At 43.8% G+C, this 27520-nt stretch overlaps 1 protein-coding gene across 2 annotated transcripts in view; it reads right to left on the minus strand.

Annotated features, from left to right (window-relative positions):
• Positions 1 to 27520, minus strand: part of TNR (tenascin R) — a 376963-nt gene that overhangs the window by 25379 nt on the left and 324064 nt on the right. For both annotated transcript variants that reach the window (XM_053391240.1, XM_053391239.1), the window contains 5 exons: positions 25148 to 25417; positions 21872 to 22057; positions 10610 to 10699; positions 7762 to 8025; positions 2608 to 2874 (listed from right to left, as the gene is read on the minus strand). In XM_053391240.1, the coding sequence (XP_053247215.1) occupies positions 2608 to 2874; positions 7762 to 8025; positions 10610 to 10699; positions 21872 to 22057; positions 25148 to 25417 (1077 nt within the window). The remainder of the gene's footprint in view (positions 1 to 2607; positions 2875 to 7761; positions 8026 to 10609; positions 10700 to 21871; positions 22058 to 25147; positions 25418 to 27520) is intronic.

Consider the following 27520-nt stretch of genomic DNA (forward strand, 5'->3'; position numbering starts at 1 on the left):
GGGAATGCTGATTAGGAGAAATATTCAGCGATGGATCTAAGGGACATCTGAGAGAGACACTTGCATCCTCTTTCGAATTCACCACTTGCATCCTCTTTTGAATGCCCTCCCCATGGAGGCCTGCCTGGAGACACCATCAGTGTCATTTAGGTGCCAGAAAACGTTTGTGTTTTCTCACGATTTTCGGAACTGCAAACAAAAGCATTTTAATGCAGAGTAGTTTTATTTTACTGTCTTTATTTAATTTATTTAATAAAAATTATAGACCTTTTGATTGTAATAAAACCTCTTGTGGTTTACAAAAAAAAAACAGGTTGCTGCTGCTTTTGTTTGTTTTAATTTGCTGTCTGTGTTGTTAATAATAATAATAATAATAATAATAATAATAATAATAATATACTTTTTTGCTTCTTCAATTTTATTGCTGGTGCAGGATATCAATTATGTAAATAAATGAACAAATAATTAAGACCCAGAAAAACAGTGAAAGAGCCCACAACAAATTCATGAAATCTTCTTCAGTACCCCATCACTTAATATTCTGGTTGTGGGAGAGTAAGATTCTTTGGTGTTACAGCCACAGCTGCCTGTTTCTGCCTTCAACTCTACCAAGTACAAGATTGCTACAGACATCCGTCTTCCTGCACCGTTCAAGAGCCAACACCTCTCAGGTGTTGCTGTGTGTGAGGGGGATACAGTAGTGTGAACCCCACATGTTCTCTGAAGTGGGACAACCTAGATGCAGGTTCTTCCACATACACTTCAGCTGGAACAATGTGTGCAGCTTTTCGAAGGGGATTTCAGAATGAACATGCAGTGAGTAAATCTGGTTTCTTGGCTGCTGGGGGGATTTTGAGGTTAACTGAGCATACATGTATAATTCCTTTGTATTGCCTTTGGAATCAGTTGTGGTCTCAAAACCCAGCTCTGAGACTACAGGAGGATGAATGTGAAGATTACTGTTACAGCAACCCAGGGTAAATTAGCAGGCATGGGGAGGGTGGGGAAAGGAGATTTGGGATCTGCTGTAGCGTTTGACAGTTATGTGGGCATAGGCATCATCTGCTTGCATTGGAAGAGGGAGAGGTGAAGCTAAGAACCCTTTTTGTCCCCTGTGCGGCCAAACTGAAGCAAGACACTACTTGTGGCAAAAGCAGCAGGAGTGTTTGATGTGCCTGGGCTGGAACTGGAGGTCAGTAATCCTCTTCCGAGCTGAGTTCTTCTAGGTTAGCAGACATGGCCACAGCCAGGCCAGAGCTGGCAGTCAGTATTAGACCCAGGTCTCACCTGCTCTCTAGCTCAGTGTTTCCTATACTTCTAAGAGCTGAGGTGCACTATTTTTCTGAATTAAAATTAATTCCTTCCCTCCTGCCCTGCTAGGACTCTTGTGAAATCACTGGAGTAAGAGTCACTTCCCTCACACGAGCCTACACCATTGCATTTCTGCATATGTCACTATTCCGGGAATATCTCCTGAACAGAAGGAAGACCCTGGCCTGTGCAGAGGTTACTCTGGTGGCCTCCTGTGTGTTTGGTGCTTTGGGCTTACAGGGACCATGGATTATTGAATTAACTTAGTACAACAGGGACGTGGGTGGCGCTGTGGGTAAAGCCGCAGTACCTAGGACTTGCCGATCGTATGGTTGGCGGTCCGAATCCCTGCAGCGGGGTGAGCTCCCGTTGCTCGGTCCCTGCTCCTGCCCACCTAGCAGTTCAAAAGCACCCTTAAGTGCAAGTAGATAAATAGGTACCGCTTTATAGTGGGAAGGTAAACGGCATTTCCATGTGCTGCGCTGGTGCAGGCTCGCCAGAGCAGCTTCGTCACACTGGCCACATGACCCGGAAGTGTCCTTGGACGGCGCCGGCTCCCGGCCTCTAGAGTGAGATGAGCGCACAATCCTAGAGTCGGACACAACTGGCCTTCGGGCAGGGGTACCTTTACCTTTAGTACATCCCACTGTAACCAACCTTTTTCTGAGGCAAACCTCCCACTGTTTGCCTTTTCTGGGGCAAACCATCGTCTCCATCCTTTTTGTTTCCCTGTTCTCTGTTTCTCTGGGTCTCTTCTCTGCTTCCTTTATTCACCCCACGCCCCATTGCAACTCACCAAACCCAGGACCTACCCATTCCATTTCTGGTTTGGCCAACAGAGGAGAACAGGGTGGGGACCGACCATGCATGCTGCATTTTCCAGACAGGGATATGCAAAATGGTGGGCATGCTTCCAAAAGATTCATGTGTGTGCATTAAGACAGGCTGTATTGACACTGATGCTCAGAGATTGTTGAGGAGGAAAGCTGAAACCTTATGAATGGCAACCCCAGCAATCATTTGAACAAGATGGGGGGGAAATACAGTAGGTAGAGTGATTTACAATGAAGAGGCTGAAGAAAACTGGAACTGTCACTGGTTCACAGCGATAGTTGGAATGTGTCATTTTGGCTTGATTTAAATGTGAATTCTGAGACTCAGCTCTGACTTTGATGGTTGGCTCCACTCTGTTTTCTGTTTTTAATTTTGCAACCCATTCAAGCACAAAGGATCTTCCTCGGAAGTGGACAAGACATAGATATTAAACTGCAATGGAGAGAGCACTGCTACTGTTACCTGTTTTGATGGAGCCCATGATGGGCTCAGAGCTAACAAGGCCATGCACAGCCACCAAGGACACAACATACTCTGTGGACGGCTGCAGGCCAAACAAGGCAGCATGTCTCTTGGTCGGGTCTAGCATCACTTGCTTGGTTTCCTCTTTGTCCTTGGGGCTGTAGTTCAGTATCAGCCTATCTGCTGGAGGAGAGGGGTCACTCCAAGTGATGTTCACACTGGAGGAAGTCACATGAGAAAAGTGAAGCTGTGTAATTGGCCGGAACCCTGAAAACAAGAATGCAGAAGAAAATGGCAGGCTGGGTCTTATTTAGCCAGGAAACATGCAAAATGATGAAAAAGATGAGTACATCTGAGCATGTACAAAAGGACCAAAGGGTAAGGCTGTATACACACTAAGCCATTTGTAGCAGAAAAACATAGTGCTTGTCAATAGATGCTGCTTCCAAACTAGAATCATAGAATCATAGAATCATAGAATCATAGAATCATAGAATCATAGAATCATAGAATCATAGAGTTGGAAGAGACCACAAGGGCCATCGAGTCCAACCCCCTGCCAAGCAGGAAACACCATCAGAGCACTCCTGACATATGGTTGTCAAGCCTCTGCTTAAAGACCTCCAAAGAAGGAGACTCCACCACACTCCTTGGCAGCAAATTCCACTGTCGAACAGCTCTTACTGTCAGGAAGTTCTTCCTAATGTTTAGGTGGAATCTTCTTTCCTGAAGTTTGGATCCATTGCTCCGTGTCCGCTTCTCTGGAGCAGCAGAAAACAACCTTTCTCCCTCCTCTATGTGACATCCTTTTATATATTTGAACATGGCTATCATATCACCCCTTAACCTCCTTTTCTCCAGGCTAAACATGCCCAGCTCCCTTAGCCGTTCCTCATAAGGCATCGTTTCCAGGCCTTTGACCATTTTGGTTGCCCTCCTCTGGACACGTTCCAGTTTGTCAGTGTCCTTCTTGAACTGTGGCGCCCAGAACTGGACACAGTACTTCAGGTGAGGTCTGACCAGAGCAGAATACAGTGGCACTATTACTTCCCTTGATCTAGATGCTATACTCCTATTGATGCAGCCCAGAATTGCATTGGCTTTTTTAGCTGCCGCGTCACACTGTTGGCTCATGTCAAGTTTGTGGTCAACCAAGACTCCTAGATCCTTTTCACATGTAGTGCTCTCAAGCCAGGTGTCACCCATCTTGTATTTGTGCCTCTCATTTTTTTTGCCCAAGTGCAATACTTTACATTTTTCCCTGTTAAAATTCATCTTGTTTGTTTTGGCCCAGTTCTCCAATCTGTCAAGGTCGTTTTGAAGTGTGATCCTGTCCTCTGGGGTGTTAGCCACCCCTCCCAGTTTGGTGTCATCTGCAAATTTGATCAGGATGCCCTTGAGTCCATCATCCAAGTCGTTGATAAAGATGTTGAATAAGACCGGGTCCAAGACAGAACCCTGTGGCACCCCACTAGTCACTCTTCTCCAGGATGAAGAGGAACCATTGATGAGCACCCTTTGGGTTCGGTCAGTCAGCCAGTTACAAATCCACTGAGTGGTAGCAAAGTCAAGACCGCATTTTACCAGCTTCTTTACAAGAATATCATGGGGCACCTTGTCAAATGCCTTGCTGAAATCAAGGTAGGCTACATCCACTGCGTTCCCTTCATCTACCAGGCTTGTAATTCTGTCAAAAAACGAGATCAGGTTAGTCTGACATGACTTATTTTTCAGAAATCCATGCTGACTATTGGTGATCACAGCATTCCTTTCTAGGTGCTCACAGACTGTTTGCTTAATGATCTGCTCCAGAATCTTCCCTGGTATTGATGTCAGACTGACTGGGCGGTAATTATTTGGGTCCTCTCTTTTCCCCTTTTTGAAAATAGGGACAACATTTGCCCTCCTCCAGTCTGCCGGGACTTCGCCTGTTCTCCAGGAATTCTCCAAGATGACTGCCAGTGGTTCTGAGATCACATCTGCCAGTTCTTTTAATACTCTTGGATGCATTTCATCTGGTCCTGGAGACTTGAATACATCTAAACTAGCCAAGTATTCTTGTACTATCTCCCTAGTTATTCTGGGCTGTGTTTCCTCTGCTGAATCATTTGCTCCAAATTCTTAAGGTCGGGCATTGTTTTCTTTATCAGAGAAGACTGAGGCAAAGAAGGCATTGAGGAGTTCAGCCCTTTCTGTGTCCCCTGTTTGCATTTCACCATCTTCTCCTCTGAGTGACCCCACTGTTTCTTTGTTCTTCCTTTTGCTATGAACATACCCATAAAAGCCTTTTTTGTTGCTTTTAACCTCTCTAGCAAGCCTGAGTTCATTCTGTGCTTTAGCTTTTCTGACTTTGTGTCTACACGTGCTGGCTATTTGTTTGAATTCCTCCCTTTCCCCCCCTTTTCCATTTTTTGTACACATCCTTTTAAAATCTTAACTCAGTTAAAAGTTCTTTAGATAACCACCTTGGCTTCTTTAGGCACCTTCCATGTTTCCGCCTCATTGGTATTGCCTGAAGTTGTGCTTTTACTATCTCCCTCTTAACAAACTCCCAGCCATCATGAACTCCCTTTCCTTTTAGTATTACTCTCCATGGGATCTCACCCAGCACTTCCCTAAGTTTTATGAAGTCGGCTTTCTTAAAGTTAAGAAATTGAGTCCTAGTATGCTTGGCTGCTCCTTTCCGCTGTATAGTAAACTTCAGAAGAGCATGATCACTTGCGCCTAATGATCCTTCCACTTCTACCCCACTAACCAGGTCATCAACATTGGTTAGGACCAGATCTAAAATGGCTGTTCCTCTTGTTGCTTCTCCCACTTTCTGGACAATGAAGTTGTCTGCAAGGCCAGTGAGGAATCTGTTTGACCTTTTGCTCTTGGCTGAGTTTGACATCCAACAAATATCCGGGTAATTGAAGTCCCCCATTACTACTATCTCCCTTCCTTTTGCATGCTTGGCCATCTGTTCCAGGAAGGCATCATCTATGTCCTCCATTTGGCTTGGGGATCTATAGTAAACTCCCACAATGAGGTCACTGTTATTCTTCTCTCCCTTAATTTTGACCCAAATGCTCTCACTTTGGCTTTGAGGTTCTAAATCTTGGATCTCTTCACAGGTATACACATCCCTGACATATAACGCCACTCCTCCTCCTTTCTTGTCTGGTCTGTTTCTCTGAAATAGATTGTATCCCTCCATTATTACATTCCAATCGTGGGACTTATCCCACCAGGTTTCAGCAATGCCTATTATGTCATATTTAGTTTGCTGTACCAAGAGCTCAAGTTCATCTTGTTTATTTCCCATGCTTTGTGCATTAGTGTACAGACATTGAAGTCCATTAATCATTCCCCCATGTCTCTTATTTAAGGATTTTTTCCTCCCACCACTAGGTCTGTGTGCTGTTTGCTCCATTTGGTCTATGACATTTAGATGATCATCTTCATCAATTGATAGACTCCTACCTTCAGGAGCACTGTCTCCCTCCCCCACATTAGTCAGTTTAAAGCCCTCCTGATGAGGTTTCTGAGATTTTTGGCAAAAACATTCCTCCCAACTGTTGTGAGGTGCAGCCCATCGCTTGCCAGAAGTCCATCTTCAAGAAACTGCAGTTCGTGATCTAAGAATCCAAACCGTTCCTGTTTACACCATTTGCAAAGCCAGCTGTTCACTTCCACTATTTTTCGCTCTCTCCCTGGGCCACTTCGTTCAACTGGGAGGACAGATGAGATGACAATTTGTGCATTTAATTGCTTCAATTTCCTGCCCAGAGCCTCGTAGTCTCTTTTGATCTTCTGGAAGCTATTGCTTGCAGTGTCATTGGTTCCCACATGAACCAAGAGGAAGAGGTATTTGTCAGTGGGTTTTATGATTCCTTGGAGTCGTTCAGTTACATCTTGGATCTTAGCCCCGGGGAGACAGCACACTTCCCGAGACATCTTGTCAGGCCCACAGATCACTGCTTCTGTTCCCCTCAGTAGGGAATCTCCTATCACCACTACACGCCTCCTCTTAGGTTTGGTCAGGGTTGTCCGTTCCAAGGTCGCCTGCACATTCCCTGAGGACTGACTTTGCTGCTCGCCTTCATATACCTGATTGACTGTAATGAGGGAGAGATCCTCATTAGATTGATTCTATGTCCCACCATTCACAAGAATGGGTGTGGCTACATGATGCACATTTGAAAACTCTCCCCTTGATTAGGTTATCTATGCCTTTCCTGCACATACCCCAGGTGAATGGAGAGGAAAGTAATGGTTGCAGTCTTGGTATATGTCCACCCACAATGTCTTTGGGCAGGTGTGGATACCCTCCGCCCAATAGCTGGGACCACCTATTGTACATCTGTTTTTAAATGGACACACTGCAGATTATTGCAGAATCCATCTGTGATCAACTTTTATTTTCAGAATGAAACTAGTCTCTCAGAAGCACTTTTCATGGGCAAAAAATTGCAGTGGATCTAGACCACGCAGGAAAAAAAGTACTCAAGTCTCCACTGATTCAATAAAATAGTGTGTGTACACATTCCCAGTCTTCTGTAATGAGGGTAAAGATTATCCATTTTAGAAATGTATTTTCTGAGCTTTAGGCTTCCCCCCTTTAGGAATTAATCACTGGACACAGTTTAAATGTTCTGCATTTGACCACTGCCCCAAAAGGTGAAGTCAAGGTAGGGTTTATATCTGAGGAAGGGGGAACAGGAAAAATGGGGCAACAGAAAGAGGGCGTGCGAAGGCTCCTGCAAACATACACGTGCATTACCTGGGCTACTTCTGCACTTAGCATTTTGGAAATGACATACCCATCACATTAGGCTCAAGCTAGATGTGCCACAAGACATCTGTTTTATTTTATTAATTAGCGGTGCCAGACAGTTATTTTGAAAATCAGGGAACCGGCACTCTGGGAGAAGTTTAACACTTTCCTCCCCACCTCAAACCCCCTCCTGCTATTAGCAGAAGAAGAGATGCTGGCCCTCTCTCCGCACCAACACCATGGCTTAGACACTCTCTCGCAGAGCACCACATCCCCAACCTTCAAAGCAGCTAAGTGGGGCTGTAATTAGTAAAAGAGAGGGCTCGTCAATGGTGTATCTAGCAGTAGTCAACCAGCAGACAGACCCTCAGAAAACCTCAGGTGACTCTCAGTACCTGTGAAGGCATCTACGGTGCTCTCCAGGCTCTGCTGACGGCCTCTTTCAGCAATGACAGAGATTGTGTATTCAGTCCCAGGTTCCAAGTCTGATAGTGTGAGCTCAGACTTGTCTTTGGCAACGGTAACCTCAGATGCCATTCCTGAAGCGGGGATGAAGATGACCCGGTAGTGATCAATGGGACCCTTGGCTTTGGTCCAGGACACAGAGATGGATGACTCTGTGGAAGCTGTCACTATGAGGTCGTGAGGGCTGTCAAGCTCTGCAGCAGGAGGAGATTTAAAAAGGTAGCTTATTAACAGCTTGGAATGCACATGTCTGAGTTTAGATTTTTACACACACAATAAAAATACACAATGCAGCACTGAGTCTTCTCAAAATTCTCTTTAAAAAGACATTTATTCAGAGGCCCAGATTTAATAATGACGATGATGATAAGTTTATTATTTATACCCTGCCCATCTGGCTGGGTTTCCTCAGCCACTCTGAATGACTTACAGCACTGAATCAGGGCTGATTTAGGTGTCTTCTAAAAGTTATGTAGTTCTTTATCTCTTTGATATCTGAAGGGAGGGTTCCACAGGGCGGGCGCCACTACTGAGAAGGCCCTCTGCCTGGTTCCCTGTAACTTTGCTTCTTGCAGTGAGGAAACCAGCAGAAGGCCCTCAGCACTGGACCTCAGTGTCTGGGCTGAACGATGGGAGTGGAGATGCTCCTTCAGGTATAATGCGCAGAGGCTGTTTAGAACTTTAAAGTTCAGGACCAACACTTTGAATTGTGCTTGGAAACGTACTGGGAGTCAGTGAAGACCTTTTAGGACCGGTGTTATATGGTCCTGGCAGCCACTCCCAGGCACCAGTTTAGCTAACGCATTCTGGATTAGTTGTAGTTTCCGGATCACCTTCAAAGGTAGCCCCAAGTAGAGCGCATTGCAGTAGTCCAAGTGGGAGATAACCAGAGCATGCACCACTCTGGCGAGACAGCCTGCGGGCAGGCAGGACAAGGGATGTCACAATTGCAACAGGGCTTCCTCTACAACAAAGTTGGTTCAGAATATTTTCACACCAATAGCACTTCTGTCCCCCAGCAGTGAATAACAATGAATTAAATAATTGACAATTAATTGTCTCTTAACAGTGTCCCAAAAATTCCTACTGGGCCTAGGACAGACCAGAGGCATCTAATCATGGCGGCGAAGGGGGGGGGGTTGCCTTGCCAGCTGCTACTGAGTTTCAGTTGAATTTGATAGAGATGACATGGCTTGGCTAGTTTGAACCTCTCTATGACGTAAGCAGATGAAAACTTCATTGGCCTTGAAGCCAGTGGGTCCTGCCTCAGTGGGTCATCACATAGCCCTGTGCAAGAATGAGGCTCCTCTGGGGGTTGAACTAGACTCTATTGTCTCCTTTAGCAATCTCTCTTCTCCCTTAACTATGGTGTGGAACTGCAGTATAGAACTGAGATGGGCTCACGAAAGTAAAGGTAAAGGTAAAGGGACCCCTGACCATTAGGTCTAGTCACGGACGACTCTGGGGTTGTGGCGCTCATCTTGCTTTATTGGCCGAGGGAGGCGGCGTACAGCTTCCGGGTCATGTGGCCAGCATGACTAAGCCGCTTCTGGCGAACCAGAGCAGCGCACGGAAACGCCGTTTACCTTCCCGCTGCAGCGGCACCTATTTATCTACTTGCATTTTGACGTGCTTTTGAACTGCTAGGTTGGGACCGAGCAGCGGGAGCTCACCCCATTGCGGGGATTCGAACTGCCAACCTCCTGATTGGCAAGCTCTAGGCTCTGTGGTTTAGACCACAGCACCACCCTAAAAATACAGATCCAGAATCCTTGGAGGTGCCAGCACACAATCAGAGTGGTCACTGAAAGTTATTATGATGAAGAAATGGATTTTGGTAGTGTTGATGGAGCAATGTGATCTATGAATCAACACCCTAGAAATTCTAAGGCTGCCTTTGATATTTGCAGTTGTAATCGCTGTACAAATATCACATAAAGGCAAAAGCTGTTTGCATTTGCATTGAAATGCTGGCTGTAAATACTTCCCCTTGTGCAAAATGCCAGCTTGCTTATGTGTCTATAAAAAATGACAGTCTCTCTCTCTCTCTCTCTCTCTCTCTCTCTCGTAATGTTGGGATAATCTTTTGAACCATATTCTCTCCCTCCCCCGTTTATGTCCCTTGGCTGCTCACTCCAAGACACAAGGAAAAGCGTTCTTAATAAGAGCCCCCTCATCAGTGTGAAGAAGAACAGAGATTTTGGCTTCAGCTGCTAATTCTTGTTTGCCTCTATTCTCTCACAGGAACAAACATATGGGGGGCAAAAGAAGAGAACATTGATAGCGCTTCCGACAGGGAGAGGAAGGGTAAAAGAGCACTTTGCATGTGACTCTGCATGCACAGCCAGGGTTGCAAACACTCAAATCATTGCTCAATTCAGAATAGGACTCCTGCTAGAAATCATTTGCCAACCGGATCCCTGGAGCAGAAGTAACCAACTGAGGCTTGCAAAGGCATTTCACCTGGGCAGGACCTCCCAAATCTGAACAAAAGGTGACCGCCAGGGATGTGGAGGTTACCATAGTGTGTGGCAGAGTGACATGTCTCAGTACAATCAGCTCCTTCTTTTAGACCTCCTCCACACCCTGATAATCTGCTTGGTGAAATTACTGCATGAATTCAAACTGGCCAAGTACTGCAGAATGAATTAATTGAGGGTCACTTAACCATGTTCTGGAGCCCCTAAGTATGGCTGAGGATTCAAGAGATGGGCGGAACCCACTAGTTTGGCTCCGTAATGATTTTTTAAATTTAAAACAAATCTGTGTGTCACTCACCAGTCCTTGCATTCATGGTAGCTGGAACACTTTGCTTGCCATCCATTACAGCTGAAATTCCAACTCCATATTCTGTTCCTGGCACCAAATCTGCATGTGGACACACAAGAGTGCACAGATTAAGCAATGAATTGTAACTATTTCCACCCACATAGTGGTTTCTTCTTTTTTTTTTAAAAAATGATATTTATTAAGATTTTTCCATTATAATACATCAAAAAATCAAAACCAAACGAAACAAAAAAAAAAATTAAAAACACATAGAATTCAAAGTCCTTATTTTCAATGACATATTTCCCTGACTTCCCCATACCTCCCCCTCTTGTGTTCCAATTCAGATTATTGGTTCAACAAGTTCTTGTCCCCAATTTTTAACCTTTTTATATTTAATTCATTTTAGAAAAACCAATTTTAACTTATAAACATCAATATTTAAACAACAGTTAAACAAGTTCTTGTCCCTAATTTTTAACCTTTTTATGTTTTATATTTTATATTTAGTTCATTTTGAAAAACCAATTTTGCCTTTTAAACATCAATAATTATACATCCATGCTTATTCTTAAAGCCTTTTTCTAAAGTCGACCTAAATTCCCTTCCACGATTTCCTCAATTCTCATACAAATAACAAAACAAAATAAAAGCAAAACAAATTATAATTATACACCCTTTGGATTCCCAAACTCCACCCTCCCCTTTCCCGGTTCCAATCCCCAATAATCGTCCATCCATCAATCTACTCTCAGCCTGGAGACCTCACGTCCGAGGCTCTTAATTCTCTCTCAATTCCTCTCTGCCGGCTTTTTTGATAGTCCTTGGTATTAAGCACCAAATCTTGGAGAAGCTCTAGTCCAAAAAAGTCCATGTTTCTCCCAACCAGACCTCCATACTTAAAAGTGGAGCCTAAATCTTGTTTCTTACTCCTTTCAAATCCAAATGTCTCCAAAGCTCCAACTTCCACCTTAATCAGATTTGTAATCCTTGGGTCTTCAGATCTCCACACAAGGAGATCTCTCCATTCTTCAGTCTCCAATTCAAACCAAATTTTCACCATCAAGCTCTTATTTTCCTTTGCAGCCATCATGTCAGGCCTCTGGCTCTCCTTTATCATCTGTAAAATTACAGCTCCTCCTTCCTTTTTCTCAGGAACAACATATATCTCTTTCTTCACACTCTCAAAGCTCTCAAGTTTCTCTTCTTGTTCAGCTGCATAGGCTTCCTGAGACAATTTCTTATCAGATTCAATGAGTTTGTTTACTGTTAAGTCCAGAGTTGTAACATTTGTAGCCAAAACATCAATTTGGCCTTGTAACTTTCCCAAGAGAACAAAGACTCTGTCCAATTCAGCTTGAATTTCCCCTCCTTCAGCCATTCTTGTAATGTCCCAAAACCCCCTCTAGAGGGATTTTGGTTACTTAGTGTTCTTTCCAGTTCAAATCCAAAAATCAAATTAGTTTGTATCAGTTCTTCCTTGTTTCCAACAAAATATAGTCAAATTGTAGCAAATATAGCCAGCAGAAGCAACAGAAACAAAGTTCTCTTTTTCCGTCTGACAGCTAATTTGACAGCTGTCAAACTCTTCAATACCTTCAACAGGCTCTCTCGCGGATCACTCCCGGGTCCGGGGGGGTGGCACCTCAGCTCCCAAAATTAACTCTTATCTTCCAGTAAGGTTTCTTCTAGTGCCAAATCGTGAAATTAATGTCTTTTGCCCAATAATAAAAGAAAAAATTCTCTCGACCTTAGTTAGCAGGTCCTTGCTTTAGATTGTTTACAGGAGGAGGAGGCAGACTTCCTGTTTACACCTCCTCCGATCGTACCTAATTCACCGAAAAATTTTCTTTAAAAATCCAATTTCCGTACTACTCACGGGTTGCTATTTTGAAGTCCAAATCACAAGAAGAAGTCAGCGCTCTCCGGTCATGGCAGCGCGGCTTCACTCCACAGGAGAAGCAGTCGATTCTCAGCACCGCGCCGCTCACCCCGTCCCCCGTTCCAAAGCCTTTAAAAAGGCTCCTTTGCAGGTCGGGGGGCGCAAATGGTGCCCGCTGAGTCACCAGGTTCACAGGCTTCGCCGCCTGTGATTTTTAAGGGTCTCCGCGTCGCCGCAGCGGTACGACCCTAACCCTGTGGAGCCGATTCCCTCCGGAGCTCGGAGGGAATCCGCCATTAGCCGCTGGCGCTAACCCGGAAGTCCCCATAGTGGTTTCTTCTTGTCTGACTTATGGATGGGTGACTCTGACAATTTTCTTTCTCGTTTTCTCCTTCTTAAGTTCAGTTCTCCACATTTCCATATCAGTTTGCATTTTTTTAAAAAAGTTCTCCTGAAGTTTCACCAGCATTGTAGTGCAAATGTTTTCATGCAATTTTGCATAATGTGCACATTTTTGCAAAGCAATTCCCCCTAATGCAACACATTTTTGTATGTTATTTTTATCAATATATGCATCTCTGTACATACTTTACCCCAGTATATGCATTTTTGTCCTCATTACTTGGCTGGAAAATTGCATTGCAAAATTCAATCAAATTTGGCTTTTGAAGGATGGCTGCGTTCAGTTCATGGTTTTTCTTCACAAAGTGCCTATTATTGAATCACCCCCCCCCCCATTCCCTAGTCTGGCTTCACTGCTGTAATTTTGCCATGGTAACTGGGTAAGCCACTAAAAACATAAATGAATAATTGTGCTAACATTTGCTGCTAAACCACTGATAATAAAAGGACAAAGTATGGGGCATTAGTTTGTGTTATTGTCTGATACGACCCGAGACTTGGGGGAGAAGAGAAGAAATTGAATGTCATCTCAGAAACAAATACCATAATACTTTCGATTTAGTTTAGAAATCTAGAAACATTTCCAACAGGAAAGGTTAGTTTTCAATTTGTTCCTGAGGATTGTTCAGTTGATCTAGGCCTCCATCTTTGAAAACATAGACTTTGTTTTGTAGTTGCTTAACTCTAGTTTGTTGTCAAAGACAAAAGTAGGCTGAGTGCAAACGTGTAGATGTGCAACCTCCTTTCATCTCCACTGCAAAGTAAAATAGCCACTTCATGCATTATATGATGTGGAAGTACTGTGGTACCTCTGGTTACGAACTTAATTCGTTCCAGAGGTCAGTTCTTAACCTGAAACTGTTCTTAACCTGAGGTACCATTTTAGCTAATGGGGCCTCCCGCTGCGGCATGATTTCTGTTCTCATCCTGGGGCAAAGTTCTTAACCCGAGGTACTATTTCTGGGTTAGCTGAGTCTGCAACCCAAGTGTTTGTAACCCAAGGTGTTTGTAACCTGAGGTACCACTGTAAGTGGTAAGCACCTTGGCCATTGGATTCAATATGACTCTTCTTTTCTGGCACAGATGCTATGAAAGAGTTTGTGGGGCATGGCTGGAAAGATTCCCTCTTCCACCTTGCCATGAGATAAGGTTGACAGCGTTTTGTACGCTTACTACAAGAAGGTGGCTTCAAGCAGAGGTGGGTAGACTGGCCTACTAGAACACTGAGATCTACCAAACTAGGTATGGTGCAACATACAGGCACAGGAGGCAACCATATACTTAAAATTAAGGAGCTAGGTGCCTCTGAGCACATGCTCAGTCCAGGTAATTAAAAACAGGGATTTGTTGATTTGTTGCATAGACCCCCCCCCCAATTTTAGGCTGAGAAATCAGAATTAATTTTAGAGAAAAGAACAGTTACCTCTTGACCATTAATGAGACATACTTCAGTTGCTTTCTGTAAAGCTAAATTTCATACGAGAGAGGATCCAAGATAGCTTTATTTGTTACCAAACTGATTTGACATCTAACATTTTCATTTGAGTTTCTTATTTATGAGGCATAAATGAAACACTCAATAATTTATGAAAGAGACCAGCTTCTCCCTGCGTGCCGTGGAAATATAAGTATCTAGCTGCCGGCAGGAGGCCTGCCCTGTGGTTTCTGGCTCATCAGGGGAGACAGCAATTTAGTTAATTTCCAGGCAATCTATCATCTATTATCATTATTGGATCAAAGCGGATGCCAGTGGCTCTTTGTCAGCACCCTTTGGGTTTATTTCTTTTTTCACTGAATGGATATTGGCAATTTCTCAGAGGTACAAAAGATGTAAGATGGCACGCAATTCCTCTCCACGAGTGCAGACAAAATGTAAACCAGGAAAAAAATAGTTCCTTGTCACTGGGGCCAGCCTGTTACCCAGCCTTGTCTCCTTGAGCTCCACTCATTTGCACCCATTTGAAGATCACAGCACTGTGGGGCGACTCAGTGGTTTGTTCTGTACAAACCCATAATTGAGAGTGCCCAGGCTAACACAGTGCAGGGCTGGGCTGACTTCAGTTTTGTGCAATGGTCTTTGTTTCTACTACAATCCATGGGGCCCAGCAATGCATTTGAAAATTATGAATAAAAAAGAGGGCATCTTCAGGATCTCTTAAGTAACTTGTGTTATGTAATGCTCAGCATGCATTCTTAGCTCCAGCATTTAAGGGTTAAACTACACAAAACATAAAATGCATCGTTTGGAGTTTCATGATTTTTGCTTTTTACATGGCAGACAGCAGCTGCTTTCTGTCCTGATCAGCATCCGGACCACAGTATGTGGGGAAGAGAGCTAATGATTTTCTCCTCACTGTGGTCCCAATGAAAATTGCTCCCACTGAAGCTCCTATTCGACATATTAAGGAAAATGGCTGCTTCAAGTTGTTGGTAGTGATTAGGGCTGGGCGATATCTGGTTTTCAACACTGTGATATATCAGTAGCTAAACACCGTGATATGCTGATATATCACAATGTCTGGAAGGTATCTCAGCTGTTTCTTCTTCCTCACCTCAGCGGAGGAGGAAGCAGCTGAGATACTACATTGCCCAGCCCTACACTGTGAGCAAGGTCCAATGTCTCTCTGGCTCACATGAGCCAGAGGAGCATTGGGGCTTGCTTGAACCACTCAGTGGGGCGGGGGAGCCTCCCACCCACAGCTGAGTGAGCCCTGATGCCCCTCTGGCTTGTGCTTGCTCAGATGAGAGGGTGGGAGGTGAGAGCTGAGAGGTTCAAGGAGGCTCCAGTGCCCCCTAGAGAGGCATCAGGGCTCCCTCAAAGGCACCTGCCTGCCTTTGCCTGGGAACGTGGGTTGCGTCTTTCCTGCCAGGGTGGTCAGTTGCTCCAAGAGGAAAGATGCAGCCCTCCCACTTGGGCAAAGACAAAGGCAGACAATTGCACAGAGCTTGAGAACATGCTTCTTGGGCTCTGTGTGCTCGGTTGCCACCTGCCTGCCTTTGCCCAAGCAGGTGGGCTGCATCTTTCCTCCTGGAGCAAACAACCACCCCAAGAAGAAAAACGCAGCCTGCCTGCCTGGGCGAAGGCAATTTGAGCTGATGATAACATCGCAGCAGTTGGGGAGCCGTAATGTATTGGCAGCTCAAAAGGTCTGAAACTGGTACCGTGATGTGAAAACCATACTGGTTTCAGACAATGTCAAAGTATCGCCCAGCCCTAGTAGAAATAGTTTCCATTGGGACTATGGCGTGTGAGGAAAAGGCACCCTCTGGAGCAATTATTTTTTTTAAAGAAAGAAAATAGTTGTGCAGCTCCAAGTCTCTTGTAATGTGTATTATGGCTCCAATAAGAGCCCTGATAGATCAGATCAAGGTCCACCGACATCAGGAGGCACTGGCCAGCCCACCAGTAGTTCACCATCAGATTAGTGCTTCACCAGCAGCTTGCTTTATCTTTTTTCTTTTCTTTTAGCATCTTGGAGTAATCTCTGAAAAACTGTTGACAGTACTCAGCCTAGGGATATAGGAAGAAAATGATCTTCATTGCACGTAGCATTGTTTCCTTTGTGTTGCAGTTTGGCTTCTGACAAAAACTACATTTTTTGTCTTGCTGTCTGCTGTGGTGAAATTTCATGCAATGAATTATGCTGTAATGATATTATCCTACCCCATTCCAATGCAAAGGAAACACAATGCAAATGGAGAAAAAACACATCATTTTCTCTCTCCAGATGAATGGTGGATGCTCAGAACAAACAACAGGGGAGAGCTATTGCCTTCATACTCTGCTTATTTACTTTCTAAAAGCATCTGGCTGAAAACTGAATGCTAAATAAATAAATAAAAACCTGTATTGTGAATTCACAGAAAAGCTGGCTATAAGAGGATTCTACTGTACATAGTGAGAAACCTCTGTCATGGATGTTAGTTTGAATGGATGCCAAGCTCCTCAGAAGATGTACTGAAGGCAGATCTTCATAAGTATTCCCTCGATCTTATCATATAGGGCATCTCAGGAAGGTTGGGGACCTGGCCAAAAGGCTGTATCTGTGCATGAAGACAGGCAGCAGAGACAGGCTGCTGCATTTCAAGAGGGAGACAAAACAAACACCAAAGATAAATCCCCCCTCTAGGGCGGAACGTCCTTGCTGATGGAATTAAGGAAAACCTGTTTCATGCTCCTCTGTAGCAGCCCAGCCCAGCCATGAAAGCTCTGCTAAGAGCAGCTTTCAGAAGAGTTTAAGAAGAGCCTGGAATTTTCCCCCACATTTCCTCCTTTCTTTTCGTCTTCTCCGATGCTGGAGACATCTGCACAGAGCTGTGCTTGGCCAGAAGGAAGTCGTGCCCTCAGGAAGCACCACTGAATCTTTCCTCTCCCCATCTCTTGCAGAGGTGCCTCAGCAAAGCAGTGGTGTTCAAGCCTCCAGAAGTTTATCGGGGGTTCCTTATTTAGAAGCTCAATAATGGCATATGAATTTCCTTGAAAGACAGATTGTCCAACACACTACTGATCTCCACCTACAAAACTGCTGGGAAGAGTTGGGTTTATTCTAGAGCTCACTTCCCACACAACACTGCTAAAGACCCAAGAGGCCTGAGTTCAATGGTTCGGATATTCCCAAGGAAGTGTGACAGGATTGCAGGTGAAATCTGTCAGCCCCACTTGAGAATTAGCAGGATAATTTAGTGGATGCCTTTGCTAACTAAGGGCTTAGCCACACTTCCTCTTGTCCCACTGCTTTTCCCCGGGAAAAACACTCTTTAGCACTCAGTTGGAGCAAATGGCAATTTGGTTTTTTCCTGGATTGACATTTGCTATGATCTATCGCTAAAGAGTAAATTTTCCCTGGGGCAAGGGGGAAACCACTTGGATCTGTACCTAGAAAGCAAGAGTCAAGTGGAAAACCAAACATGGGACAAGTGGAAGAGTGGACAAGCCCTAAATTTGGATCAGAAGGAAAGGCCCCCTCCCGCCAGATTGCCTGGGACTCTTTCCTCCCAAACTCTTCTTCTGTGCGATGAGACATAGCGCAATTGTTTCCTGGGGTAAACACCTTCTGCTGTGTGCATCTCTTTTCTGCTTGTGGCACAATGCACAAAGTTTAAAACTTTTCTACTTAGCGTGATTGTTCTAAATGCACTGGTGAGGATTATGGTAGAAAAGTCATGGAAAAGGTGGAGCAACTCAGAGGCCCTTGGGAGCAACACTGAGCAAGGACTTGGGAGGGAGTTTGGCCAAGTACAGAGACAAGGGGAATTTAAATGACGGACTTCCGGGTTGGCGCCAGCGGTTCATGGCGGCGTCCCTCTGGTCGGGAGAAGCGGGAGAAGCCTGTGACGTGGTGACTCGGCTGGCACCCTCAGCGCCCCCTCCATTCGCAAGGAAGCCCCCCTTTTTTGGGAGGTTTTCGGAGCGGAGAGGAGAGAGTGGCGCAGTGCTGCGAGGTGATCGCTTCCTCGCGGAGTGAAGCCGCATAGCCGTGACCGGAGAGCGCCAACTTCTTTCCTGTAACCAATTTGGACTTGCAACAATTACCCGTGAGTAGAACAACTTGAAAGATCATTAAGAACCTATTAAAGACTATTTAACTCTGGGAAAATATATCAATTTAAAACCCTAATTTGGAGCTACAGCGGGAAGGTCTAAACAGGAAGTCCGCCTTCCACTTTGTAAATAGACTAAAGCAAAGAGACTACAGGCTAAAATCTTGGAAACTTTGATTTGAAATTCCAAATATCCACTGTTTGAAGAAACTACCCCCCTTTTTTCGAAGAAGAAGGGGGAGACTTTGAATTTGATAAATTTCTGAGATCGGAAACCTTACAGCTCAAACCCGGGAACGAGCTGCCTGACGTTAAGGAATCACTTTTAAAAAATTTTGACAGGAGGACTTTTGATAAGTAATGGAAATAAACAGAATTCCCTGTACCCTTCTGCTATAAAGATGGCGAATGCAACCATGTTATGTCTTTGTATCTAGAAGCTGAGATGTTTTTTGGATTGTTATTGTTGAAAAACTGTATCCCTCTAGTGGGGGAACTTGAAACTGTTGCATGAACAATTGTCAGCTGCAGATAAACAAGTCTGGAATTTACAGTCTGACCTTCAAATACCCAAAATGCAGATCTCTGAAGCAATGTTGAATGCATTGCAAAGAACAAACTTTTTGTTGGAGGAGCTCCACAGGAAAGTGGAATTCCAGGAATTGATTTTGTCATCACAACCGGTGTCAAAAGAAGAATTGACAGAAGAAGAATTGGTGCTGGAGGGAAAGCCGGGGCAAGAAGAAGAGGAAAAATTTAATGTAACTGAGGACTATAAATTAAGTTCATATGTGGATCATAAGTTAAGACCATATATGATGGACTGTGGTAAAGGCCAGATTGTGATGGTTGGCCCTCAGTTTGGACTGAAAGGATGGAAGGATCCCATTATGCAGGGATCTTTGGACTGTTGGAAGATGGATATGTGTTTGGAAATGAATGAAGGTGTTGGGGCTATCAGATTTAGATGCATTGGGAAACACCTTTGGAAAGACCTCCTAAAATTCAAAATTGAAAATTTGCTTGAAGGGTGCAGATGGTGCAGCTATCATGTGAGAGTGGGATCCCACAGAGACGGGTTCCTGAAAATTAAAGAGGATGAACAAAACTGCCGGAAAGGGCCTAGGGGGGACCTAAGAGCCTCTGACATTAGGTTTCCGGACTAATGAGCTTTAGGCCATTGACGGAAAGGATTGGCAGTTTTTTCTTTTTTCTTTTTTGTGTCCAGGGGAGGAGCTGTGGGGAGAGGTTTGGGAAATTTAAAGTTTTTACTGAAATGTGTTATAAAGTTTAAAGATTATTTTAAAGTAAAGCAAGTTGTAAGAGAATTTGGATAATGGTGGATAGGTATCCATAGGTTTAAGCAGAATTGTTGTGAAAAGCTATGTATTCATAAGTTTAAGAATTCAATGTCAGTAAGGTTAAGAAAAGTATGTTATATATATGTAAAAATTTTGGAAAGATGGTAAGGATTTGCTAAAATATCAATTGAAGCAGAATACAAAAAAGGGAGGTGTGAGGAAGTCAAAGAACTAAGCTAAAGAAAGTTACATTATTGAAGTGCATTTTATTTTTATGTAATGTTCTGTCTTTTTTCTTTTTTCTTTCTGTGTTTGCTGTTTTTGTGTGATTGTTTATTCTTGTTATATTGTTGAAAATTTAATAAATATTATTATTATTATTATTATTATTAAAAAGGGGAATTTAAATGACTAATCTCTGTACAGAGAGACTGTAATATGTGGAATAGCACTAAAGGTGAGTTCATCACCCAGTGGCTATAGCATCATCATCACAACTTGGAAGTTTGGAAGAGATCCAATGCCATGGACAGAACACCTTACTGCAACCACATCACTTGAAACTCAATACTGTTTCTGTCGGATTCAAGCCAGCAGAGCCAGCGTAGCTCTGAGGAATTTGGCCACCCTCCAGGTGCCCGGCTTGAATCCTTGTTGACCTCCCTGTCCTGGCTCCCGGCAAGATCAAGGTGAGGTCTCTTCGGCGATCCTTTTCAACGTGAAAAGAACACACCATTCCTCCCCCTCCCATATCCAGGGGGGGGAGAGACAGACAGAAATATACCGTATTTTTTGCACCATAACACTCACTTTTTTCCTCCTAGAAAGTAAGGGGAAATGTCTGTGCGTGTTATGGAGGGAATGCCTACGGGTGGCATGCCTACGGATTTTCCTTCTCTAAAAACTACGTGCGTGTTAAGGTCGGGTGCGTGTTATAGAGCGAAAAATACGGTATTTACATGTCTTTATTCCTGTCTTTCAGCAGTACAGAGAAAACACGTCTGTACCCTCACATCACAACTGCAAAGAGAGAAAAACTCCACCCATGTACTTCCAGTACAGGGTCATGTGCCACTCTGAGCTAACATCCGGTGCTCAGTACACTGTCTCTTGTTCCCACGGTACATTCCAATAACATCAGTTTCCTGTTTACCATTCCAGCCACCTGGAGCTCGCTTCTGCATTGCTCCTTTTTCGTAACAGTTTCATGCTCTTTGCTTCCTAGAGAGATATAATGCTTCAGAGGCAGGGCTTTTCATAGAATCATAGAATCATAGAGTTGGAAGAGACCACAAGGGCCATCGAGTCCAACCCCCTGCCAAGCAGGAAACACCATCAGAGCACTCCTGACATATGGTTGTCAAGCCTCTGCTTAAAGACCTCCAAAGAAGGAGACTCCACCACACTCCTTGGCAGCAAATTCCACTGTCCAACAGCTCTTACTGTCAGGAAGTTCTTCCTAATGTTTAGGTGGAATCTTCTTTCTTGTAGTTTGGATCCATTGCTCCGTGTCCGCTTCTCTGGAGCAGCAGAAAACAACCTTTCTCCCTCCTCTATGTGACATCCTTTTATATATTTGAACATGGCTATCATATCGTCTGTGAGTACTGGATACTTTGGGGTGCTTTGTGATGTTTATTCTAAAGCATACAAGGAAAGCGAGGGAGAGTGGACAAGCAGAGAGACACTGTGCTAGTCTTTAAAACAGAATGTCCTTGGCGGCCCCCTTTCCCCAGCCGACTTTGTGCCAGGCAGCTGCAAAAATTCAGACTTCTGCTTCCTTTGAAGGCCAAATGACAAAATGCCAAACTGTTTCCCTTCAGTCTCTGCCCACAGCAGGTGGTGTGTGTGTGTGTACCATCATTAGTAGCCATTCACCATCAAAAGCCATCAATGGCCATTTAAGGACAGCCTCAGGATCCATTAAAAGAACAGTTTGACCTACTGACTGTACAAAAACCTAAAGTAAAATTAACCTCACCTTGCATGTTTATTACAACACTCACAAAATGTTTACATTTTAGAAAAATAGTGCTTTTAAAAACAATCATTCAGACATACTCAAAATCAACTATAACATTTCCCTGCTCGTAAATTCCGCGAGGAAAAATAAAAACCACCCGCGCCGTTGATGAGGAAGCTTACCTGTGAGGGTGGCCCTGGTTGTGGCACTTGCACTCCGTGGCACTAGAAGCTCATGGTATTGCTCTCCGGCCAGAGTGCTATAGATGACCTTGAAATTCTCCACCTCTGCCTCACTGTTGTCCCACTCCAGTTCCAGGCTGTCATATGTCCGGGAGAGTACACGCAAGTTCTTGGGAGCATCAATTTCTGCGTTTGAAAAGGAAATAGTCGGGGACTTGCTTTACTCTTGCTTCTACACCTACGGTCTTTGTACTCTCCTAAATTATAAGCCTTCACATAAGAAAGGCATTTTCAAAAATGTAACCTTGCTGTTTATTTAAGAAGAACTGGCTGAAGAACTAGGAGTTTTTTTCCAACACAATCCAAGTGAAATTATTTTGATTTCCTGCTATCTTGTTCTCCTGCATAAATCCACTCTGAGAATTCGAGCCCATAACTCTTGCACAGAGCCGAGGAACTTGCTCATTAACTAATACTAATGATAACCCTTATCATTCATGTAATGCATTAAAGTATGCAAAGCACTTCATGGTCTTTATCTAATTATAATTTGGAGAACATTGTTCAGTGAGACATCTACTTTATAATATAAATATAATGTGTAGGTCTGAGACGATAGCAAATCTGCCTTATTCACTAATAAGCTATTTGGATGGTTAATGACTTTGAAAGGAAATCAAATGAGGGAAAGCCAAGTGATCAGATTTAAAGTTGAAACCCATCTGAAGAAACAGATTCAAAACTCTCAGCACTTAGCAATATTTTTAAATAAACTTCCATATGAAGTTGCCTTATATTGAGGCAGTTCAATCCAGGCCACGCTTGTTTACTGTACCTGGAAGTCGTTCTCTGCAGCCTCAGGCAAAGAAATATTTCATGGCCCTGCTCTTTGAAATCCTTTTAAATTTCGGAACGGAACCTGAGCAGTCCACGTGCAAAGGTCTACCTACTCAAGTCCTTCTTATCGGCTTTCCATAGGCATCTACTTGGCCACTGTGAGAACAGGATGCTGGTGGGCCTTTTGCTGGACCCTGCAGGGCTAACCTTACCAGGGCCACAGCCCTAAAGTTGTCGTGTTAGCCCTTTGCTTCCTCCAGCTCAGTTCAGTCCACTGTGACTGGCGATGGCCTTCTGGGTTCCTCAGACATCTTTTCTAGCTTAGTTACCCAAGAATCTTTTAAAACAGAGATGCAAGCACTAAACTATCTTCCCAGTCATGACATGAATTGTGGGTTTGAGGTGACAAAAGATTTCACATGGAAATATGCACTCTGTAGGCAAGCTACAGCCTTCCAGAGAGTTCATATTTTGAATTCCAAGTGCTGCACTGATTTTTCAGTTTGTTTACATTTTCACTGCAGAACTAACTGGAGGTCACTAACTGGAATCTTGGCAGATTCAAAACAGCATTACGTAGTGTTTTGTGTGAGTGGAACAATGTCTGTTGTGCACCTACATCCTTCCTCTGCAAGACTGTTCTGTGTCCATCCCCCTCAACCATCTGGAGCTGATGTGGGGAAGGTGCAGGGCATGCATTGGTTTGTTTTTTTTTTTGAGGGGGAGTGTTAGGGGAGAGGAAATGTCAATTGCCTATCCTAATCTGGATACAACTTTTATCTTCTGTGCATCCTTTCGTTCCGTGGCCAGGTTGCACATTTCATAGTTGTGTACAGGTATGGATTTCAGCAGGTGTAACTTGTCATGTATACAATAAGGAAAAGTGCAGGTAGTCTGCTTTTCCTTGGCATGTGGTCACCCATTTGGTCCCTTCTTTTTTCAGTCAGCACCAAAGCTCGTGTACGGAAGGATGCTCTGCCAGAGATCCTAGGAGGTATTCAAAATGTGCAAGCGAAATGGGAGATCTTGGGTTCTCCCAGATTCTAATTTTAGCAGTCTTAAATTCAGTTTTCCTCATGTCAGCACCAGTTTGCGATTTCTTTTCCTTTAAAAAGGCCTTCAAAAACTCACCAGCATATTAATGTGACTTTCTCCTAATATACACATCTTTGCAAAGCAATTTCCCCTGATATAATAGATTTTTGTATGTTATGTTCACTAATGTATGCATTTCATGCACACTTTAACTGCACAGCTGCATTTTTGTACACATTACTTGGCACTGCAAAATTCAAAGAGGTGCAAATTTTGAGCAATGGTAACATTTCACAAAGTGCAAATAGGTAGGTTTGTCTTTAAATGTGAGCTGAACTCTTGCCTCCATTACTAATCCAAACCAAAGCTATACAGTGGTACCTTGGGTTAAAGACGCTTCAGGTTACAGATGCTTCAGGTTACAGACTCCACTAAACCAGAAATAGTACCTTGGGTTAAGAACTTTGCTTCAGGATGAGAACAAAAATTGTGCTTCGGCAGCGCAGCAGCAGTGGGAGGCCCCATTAGCTAAAGCGGTGCTTCAGGTTAGGAACAGTTTCAGGTTAAGAACGGACCTCTGGAACAAATTAAGTACTTAACCTGAGGTACCACTGTATTCTTATATTCACTCACCTGACTGAACTTCCAAATAGACAAGCATATGATTGTACTGTAAGGTGCACTTATTTCCCATTCAAAGTAATGGGACTAACACAGAGTTTGTGTCCAATGCCTTCCAAGTTAATGCTTTTCTCTGATTCAGTTATTACACTGCCTTTTGTGCATCTTTGAGGTCTCCTTCCCTGACATTCCCACAAGTGTGGTGCCAAACTGGTGGTACTGAAGGCAAATTGTGAACACCCTGTGTAGTGTTGAAACAGGAGTGACAGACTTATAACACCACAATTTGGCTGGCTCACTTGCCTTTTTGATTATGACACAAAAATCAGAGAATGAAAGACTCAGCGAATCAATTAAGTGCACATCCCCCTTACTCTTAAGTGGAGCCAGCAAGGCCTCTTCATATGGATAACAGCTTCTTTATGATGGGCCATAAAACAGTTCCAAAATCTACTTTCCTCCTCCTCTTTTACAGAACTGTCATTTAAAGCTGTTCACTCTCTATAGGTTTTGAGTTATTCATTTAGCACAGGTCAAGGCAGAAGCTCTCTAGGATTACAGACAGATGCGTCCCCCCCACTCCGGCTAATATCAGAGCCCCGTTAAGTGCAGATGCTGGAGGCTGAAACCACAAGCTTCTGAATGTAAAGCGGATCCTCTGCCACTAAATACAGACTCTTCTATAGGTTGGGCATCTTCATGTTGTGGAGAACATAACATACGAATGCATCTTTAGCTGCAGGTGAGTAGCAATCGGCTAACGCTTGTATGTCTCGGGCATACCTGTGACGAAGAGGGTGACTGCGGCGTCGCTCTCATTGGTCCCACGGACGGCAGCGATGGAGACTTCGTACCGTGAGCCAGGGCGCAGGGCCTGCATGGAGTACTGGCTGAGGGGGGGTTGTAGTCGGAAGGTGGTCTTTCCCCCTTCTCCATTCTCGAGGCCATACTTCAGCAGAATGTAGTCAACTTTAGCCCGGGGTGGAGTCCATTCAACAAATGCCACTGTGTCTGAGACATCTCTCACCAATATCTGGGTTGGTCCATCAATTACTAGACACAGTTGGTGCATTTAAAAAATTGGAAGAAAGAGACACATTATACAAGAGGAATAGACAGAGAAGAAAGAGTTTAATGGATTTTTGCCCTATGAATCTATACTAAGGACGTGTGCGATTTCTGCTTCTCCGTCCATCCTCTTGGATATGCGTGGAAACTGTAAGCAGGTAGCACTGCTTTTAGGAAGGACAAGAACAAAAAATATATGCGTGGAGATATGCGTCAGAGTTGCAGATGCTACCTAGTTACTCTGTTGTTTACGATGGCATGTCCATCACTTGAGGATCTCCTAGGAATCATTTAATCCTGAACTGGAGTTTCTGCACCCAGCTGCCATTTCCATCTGTCCCATGTGCAAGAATGTGTGCAATTAATTCCACCTCCTCACCCACAACCAACAATGAATAGAAAGTAAATCAGCTCAAATTGGGCATGAGGGGAGATGGGGTTAATGGTCCGTATCAGCAGGACTACGGTACTTGGGTTGGAAACTGAAGCCACACCAAGCATTTGCTGGTTTGCACTTGTGTAAGACAAAACTAAGCTGGAGCTAAAACAGGAGGCAAATGCTTGTTAATCACTTGTGTACCAAACCATCATTACCCTGCTGTTCTCGCTGTGCATCTAATCTCAGACTTATTTCTTGCCTGTGGATTTGAGGACTATTATTCCAGTTTCTATTCCACAGGTTTCAGTTTTCTCCCTTTGTGCTGGTGAAAGCCTAAACCGTGTTCTGCAAGAGGCACATTGGCCTCGTAAAGCATGGTTTGGTGGTGGCAAGTTATTTATTTGTTTTATCACATATGTTCAACTCAATGGGACTGACTACGGAATCAGCAAGTATAGGAGGTTTGCACCGTAAATTGATATTCCTAATAAAAAGGAGGAAGAGGAAGTAGAAGGGGACAGATGTGCCAACATTTGGTTTAGTTCACTCAGTCACATGCAATATTTCACCTCTCTTGATGATTGTTCAGCGCTTGGTAAATCTCAACCAAGTGTTTGAACAGCCTCCACTGAAAAACATTGTGTCTGACGTTAGATTATTGAAAGTTCTCTTTGTGATGTTTGATCTGAAACTGTTTATTCACCTATGTAAGTCAGTGGGATCAAAAGATAATATGTATGCATATTTGAAGCACAGTATATTTTATTTTCATGATAGCCCATAATAGCAGAGGCCAACCTACTACCCTTGTAGCTAAGTTTTTAATTTCCCACTTTGTAATTTCCACATGGTCAGTTCATTAAGTTTATTCAAATAATATGATCTGCAAGGCAAGGAAGGCAAGGAAATTTGAGCAAGACAAGCGCTTCTAGCTGCCATTTGCATTTTTAAAAGTGTGCACATTTTCAGGGCAAAGGTGTCTCGTTTGGCCTGAGGCAAAACCATCTTTCCCACATCCACAGTTTCACCTATGCCATGTAACCCAGACAAAAGCAGCCGGAGCAGAGCAGCAGAAAGAGCAGAACCGTAGCCATATCCAAATGACCTGAGCAAGAGAGCAAAGTCAAATAAGTTTGCATGTCTATTGGATAATTATTTATGTTTGTTCTTAAATTGTGGGAATGTGGAAGCCCAGTGTAACAGACCCTTGACTGGAAGAAAACAGCAACCACCCCATTGCTATGAACTTTTAGGTAAATGTGAGGATCCTAAAAAGTATCATATCTGACATGTATAGAAGTCAGATTTCTAGGAAAAGCAGATGACGAAAGGTGGCCAAAGGTGAAGAATAGGAAGGAAACCCAGAATGGGACATTTGAGGAGAGGAAGAAGGGGATAATTCACATAGAATTCAAGTGGATATATTCTCTGCAAGATTTGCTGCTCTGACTGTGTCTCCTTCAAATCAGTCTCCAATAGGGGGAGGTAATTTTGCTGCTTTTTGGGCATCCATTGCTAATTCAATAACTCTTGGCAAAGCGTTTCCCACCCTAAGAAGAGGATAATGCCCACAGCTTCTCTGAATGAATTCTTGACTCCTTCCAGGCAGGAAGCAGGGCAAGAAAAGTGACTCATGCAGAAAGCCAGGGGGTGGCTGAGGTCTGACGGTGGGCAATTTTCACAAAATCTAAGAGGAGGCATTTTCATGT

Source organism: Podarcis raffonei, chromosome 6 (genome assembly GCF_027172205.1).
Source record: "Podarcis raffonei isolate rPodRaf1 chromosome 6, rPodRaf1.pri, whole genome shotgun sequence".
Classification (NCBI taxonomy): Eukaryota; Metazoa; Chordata; class Lepidosauria; order Squamata; family Lacertidae; genus Podarcis; species Podarcis raffonei.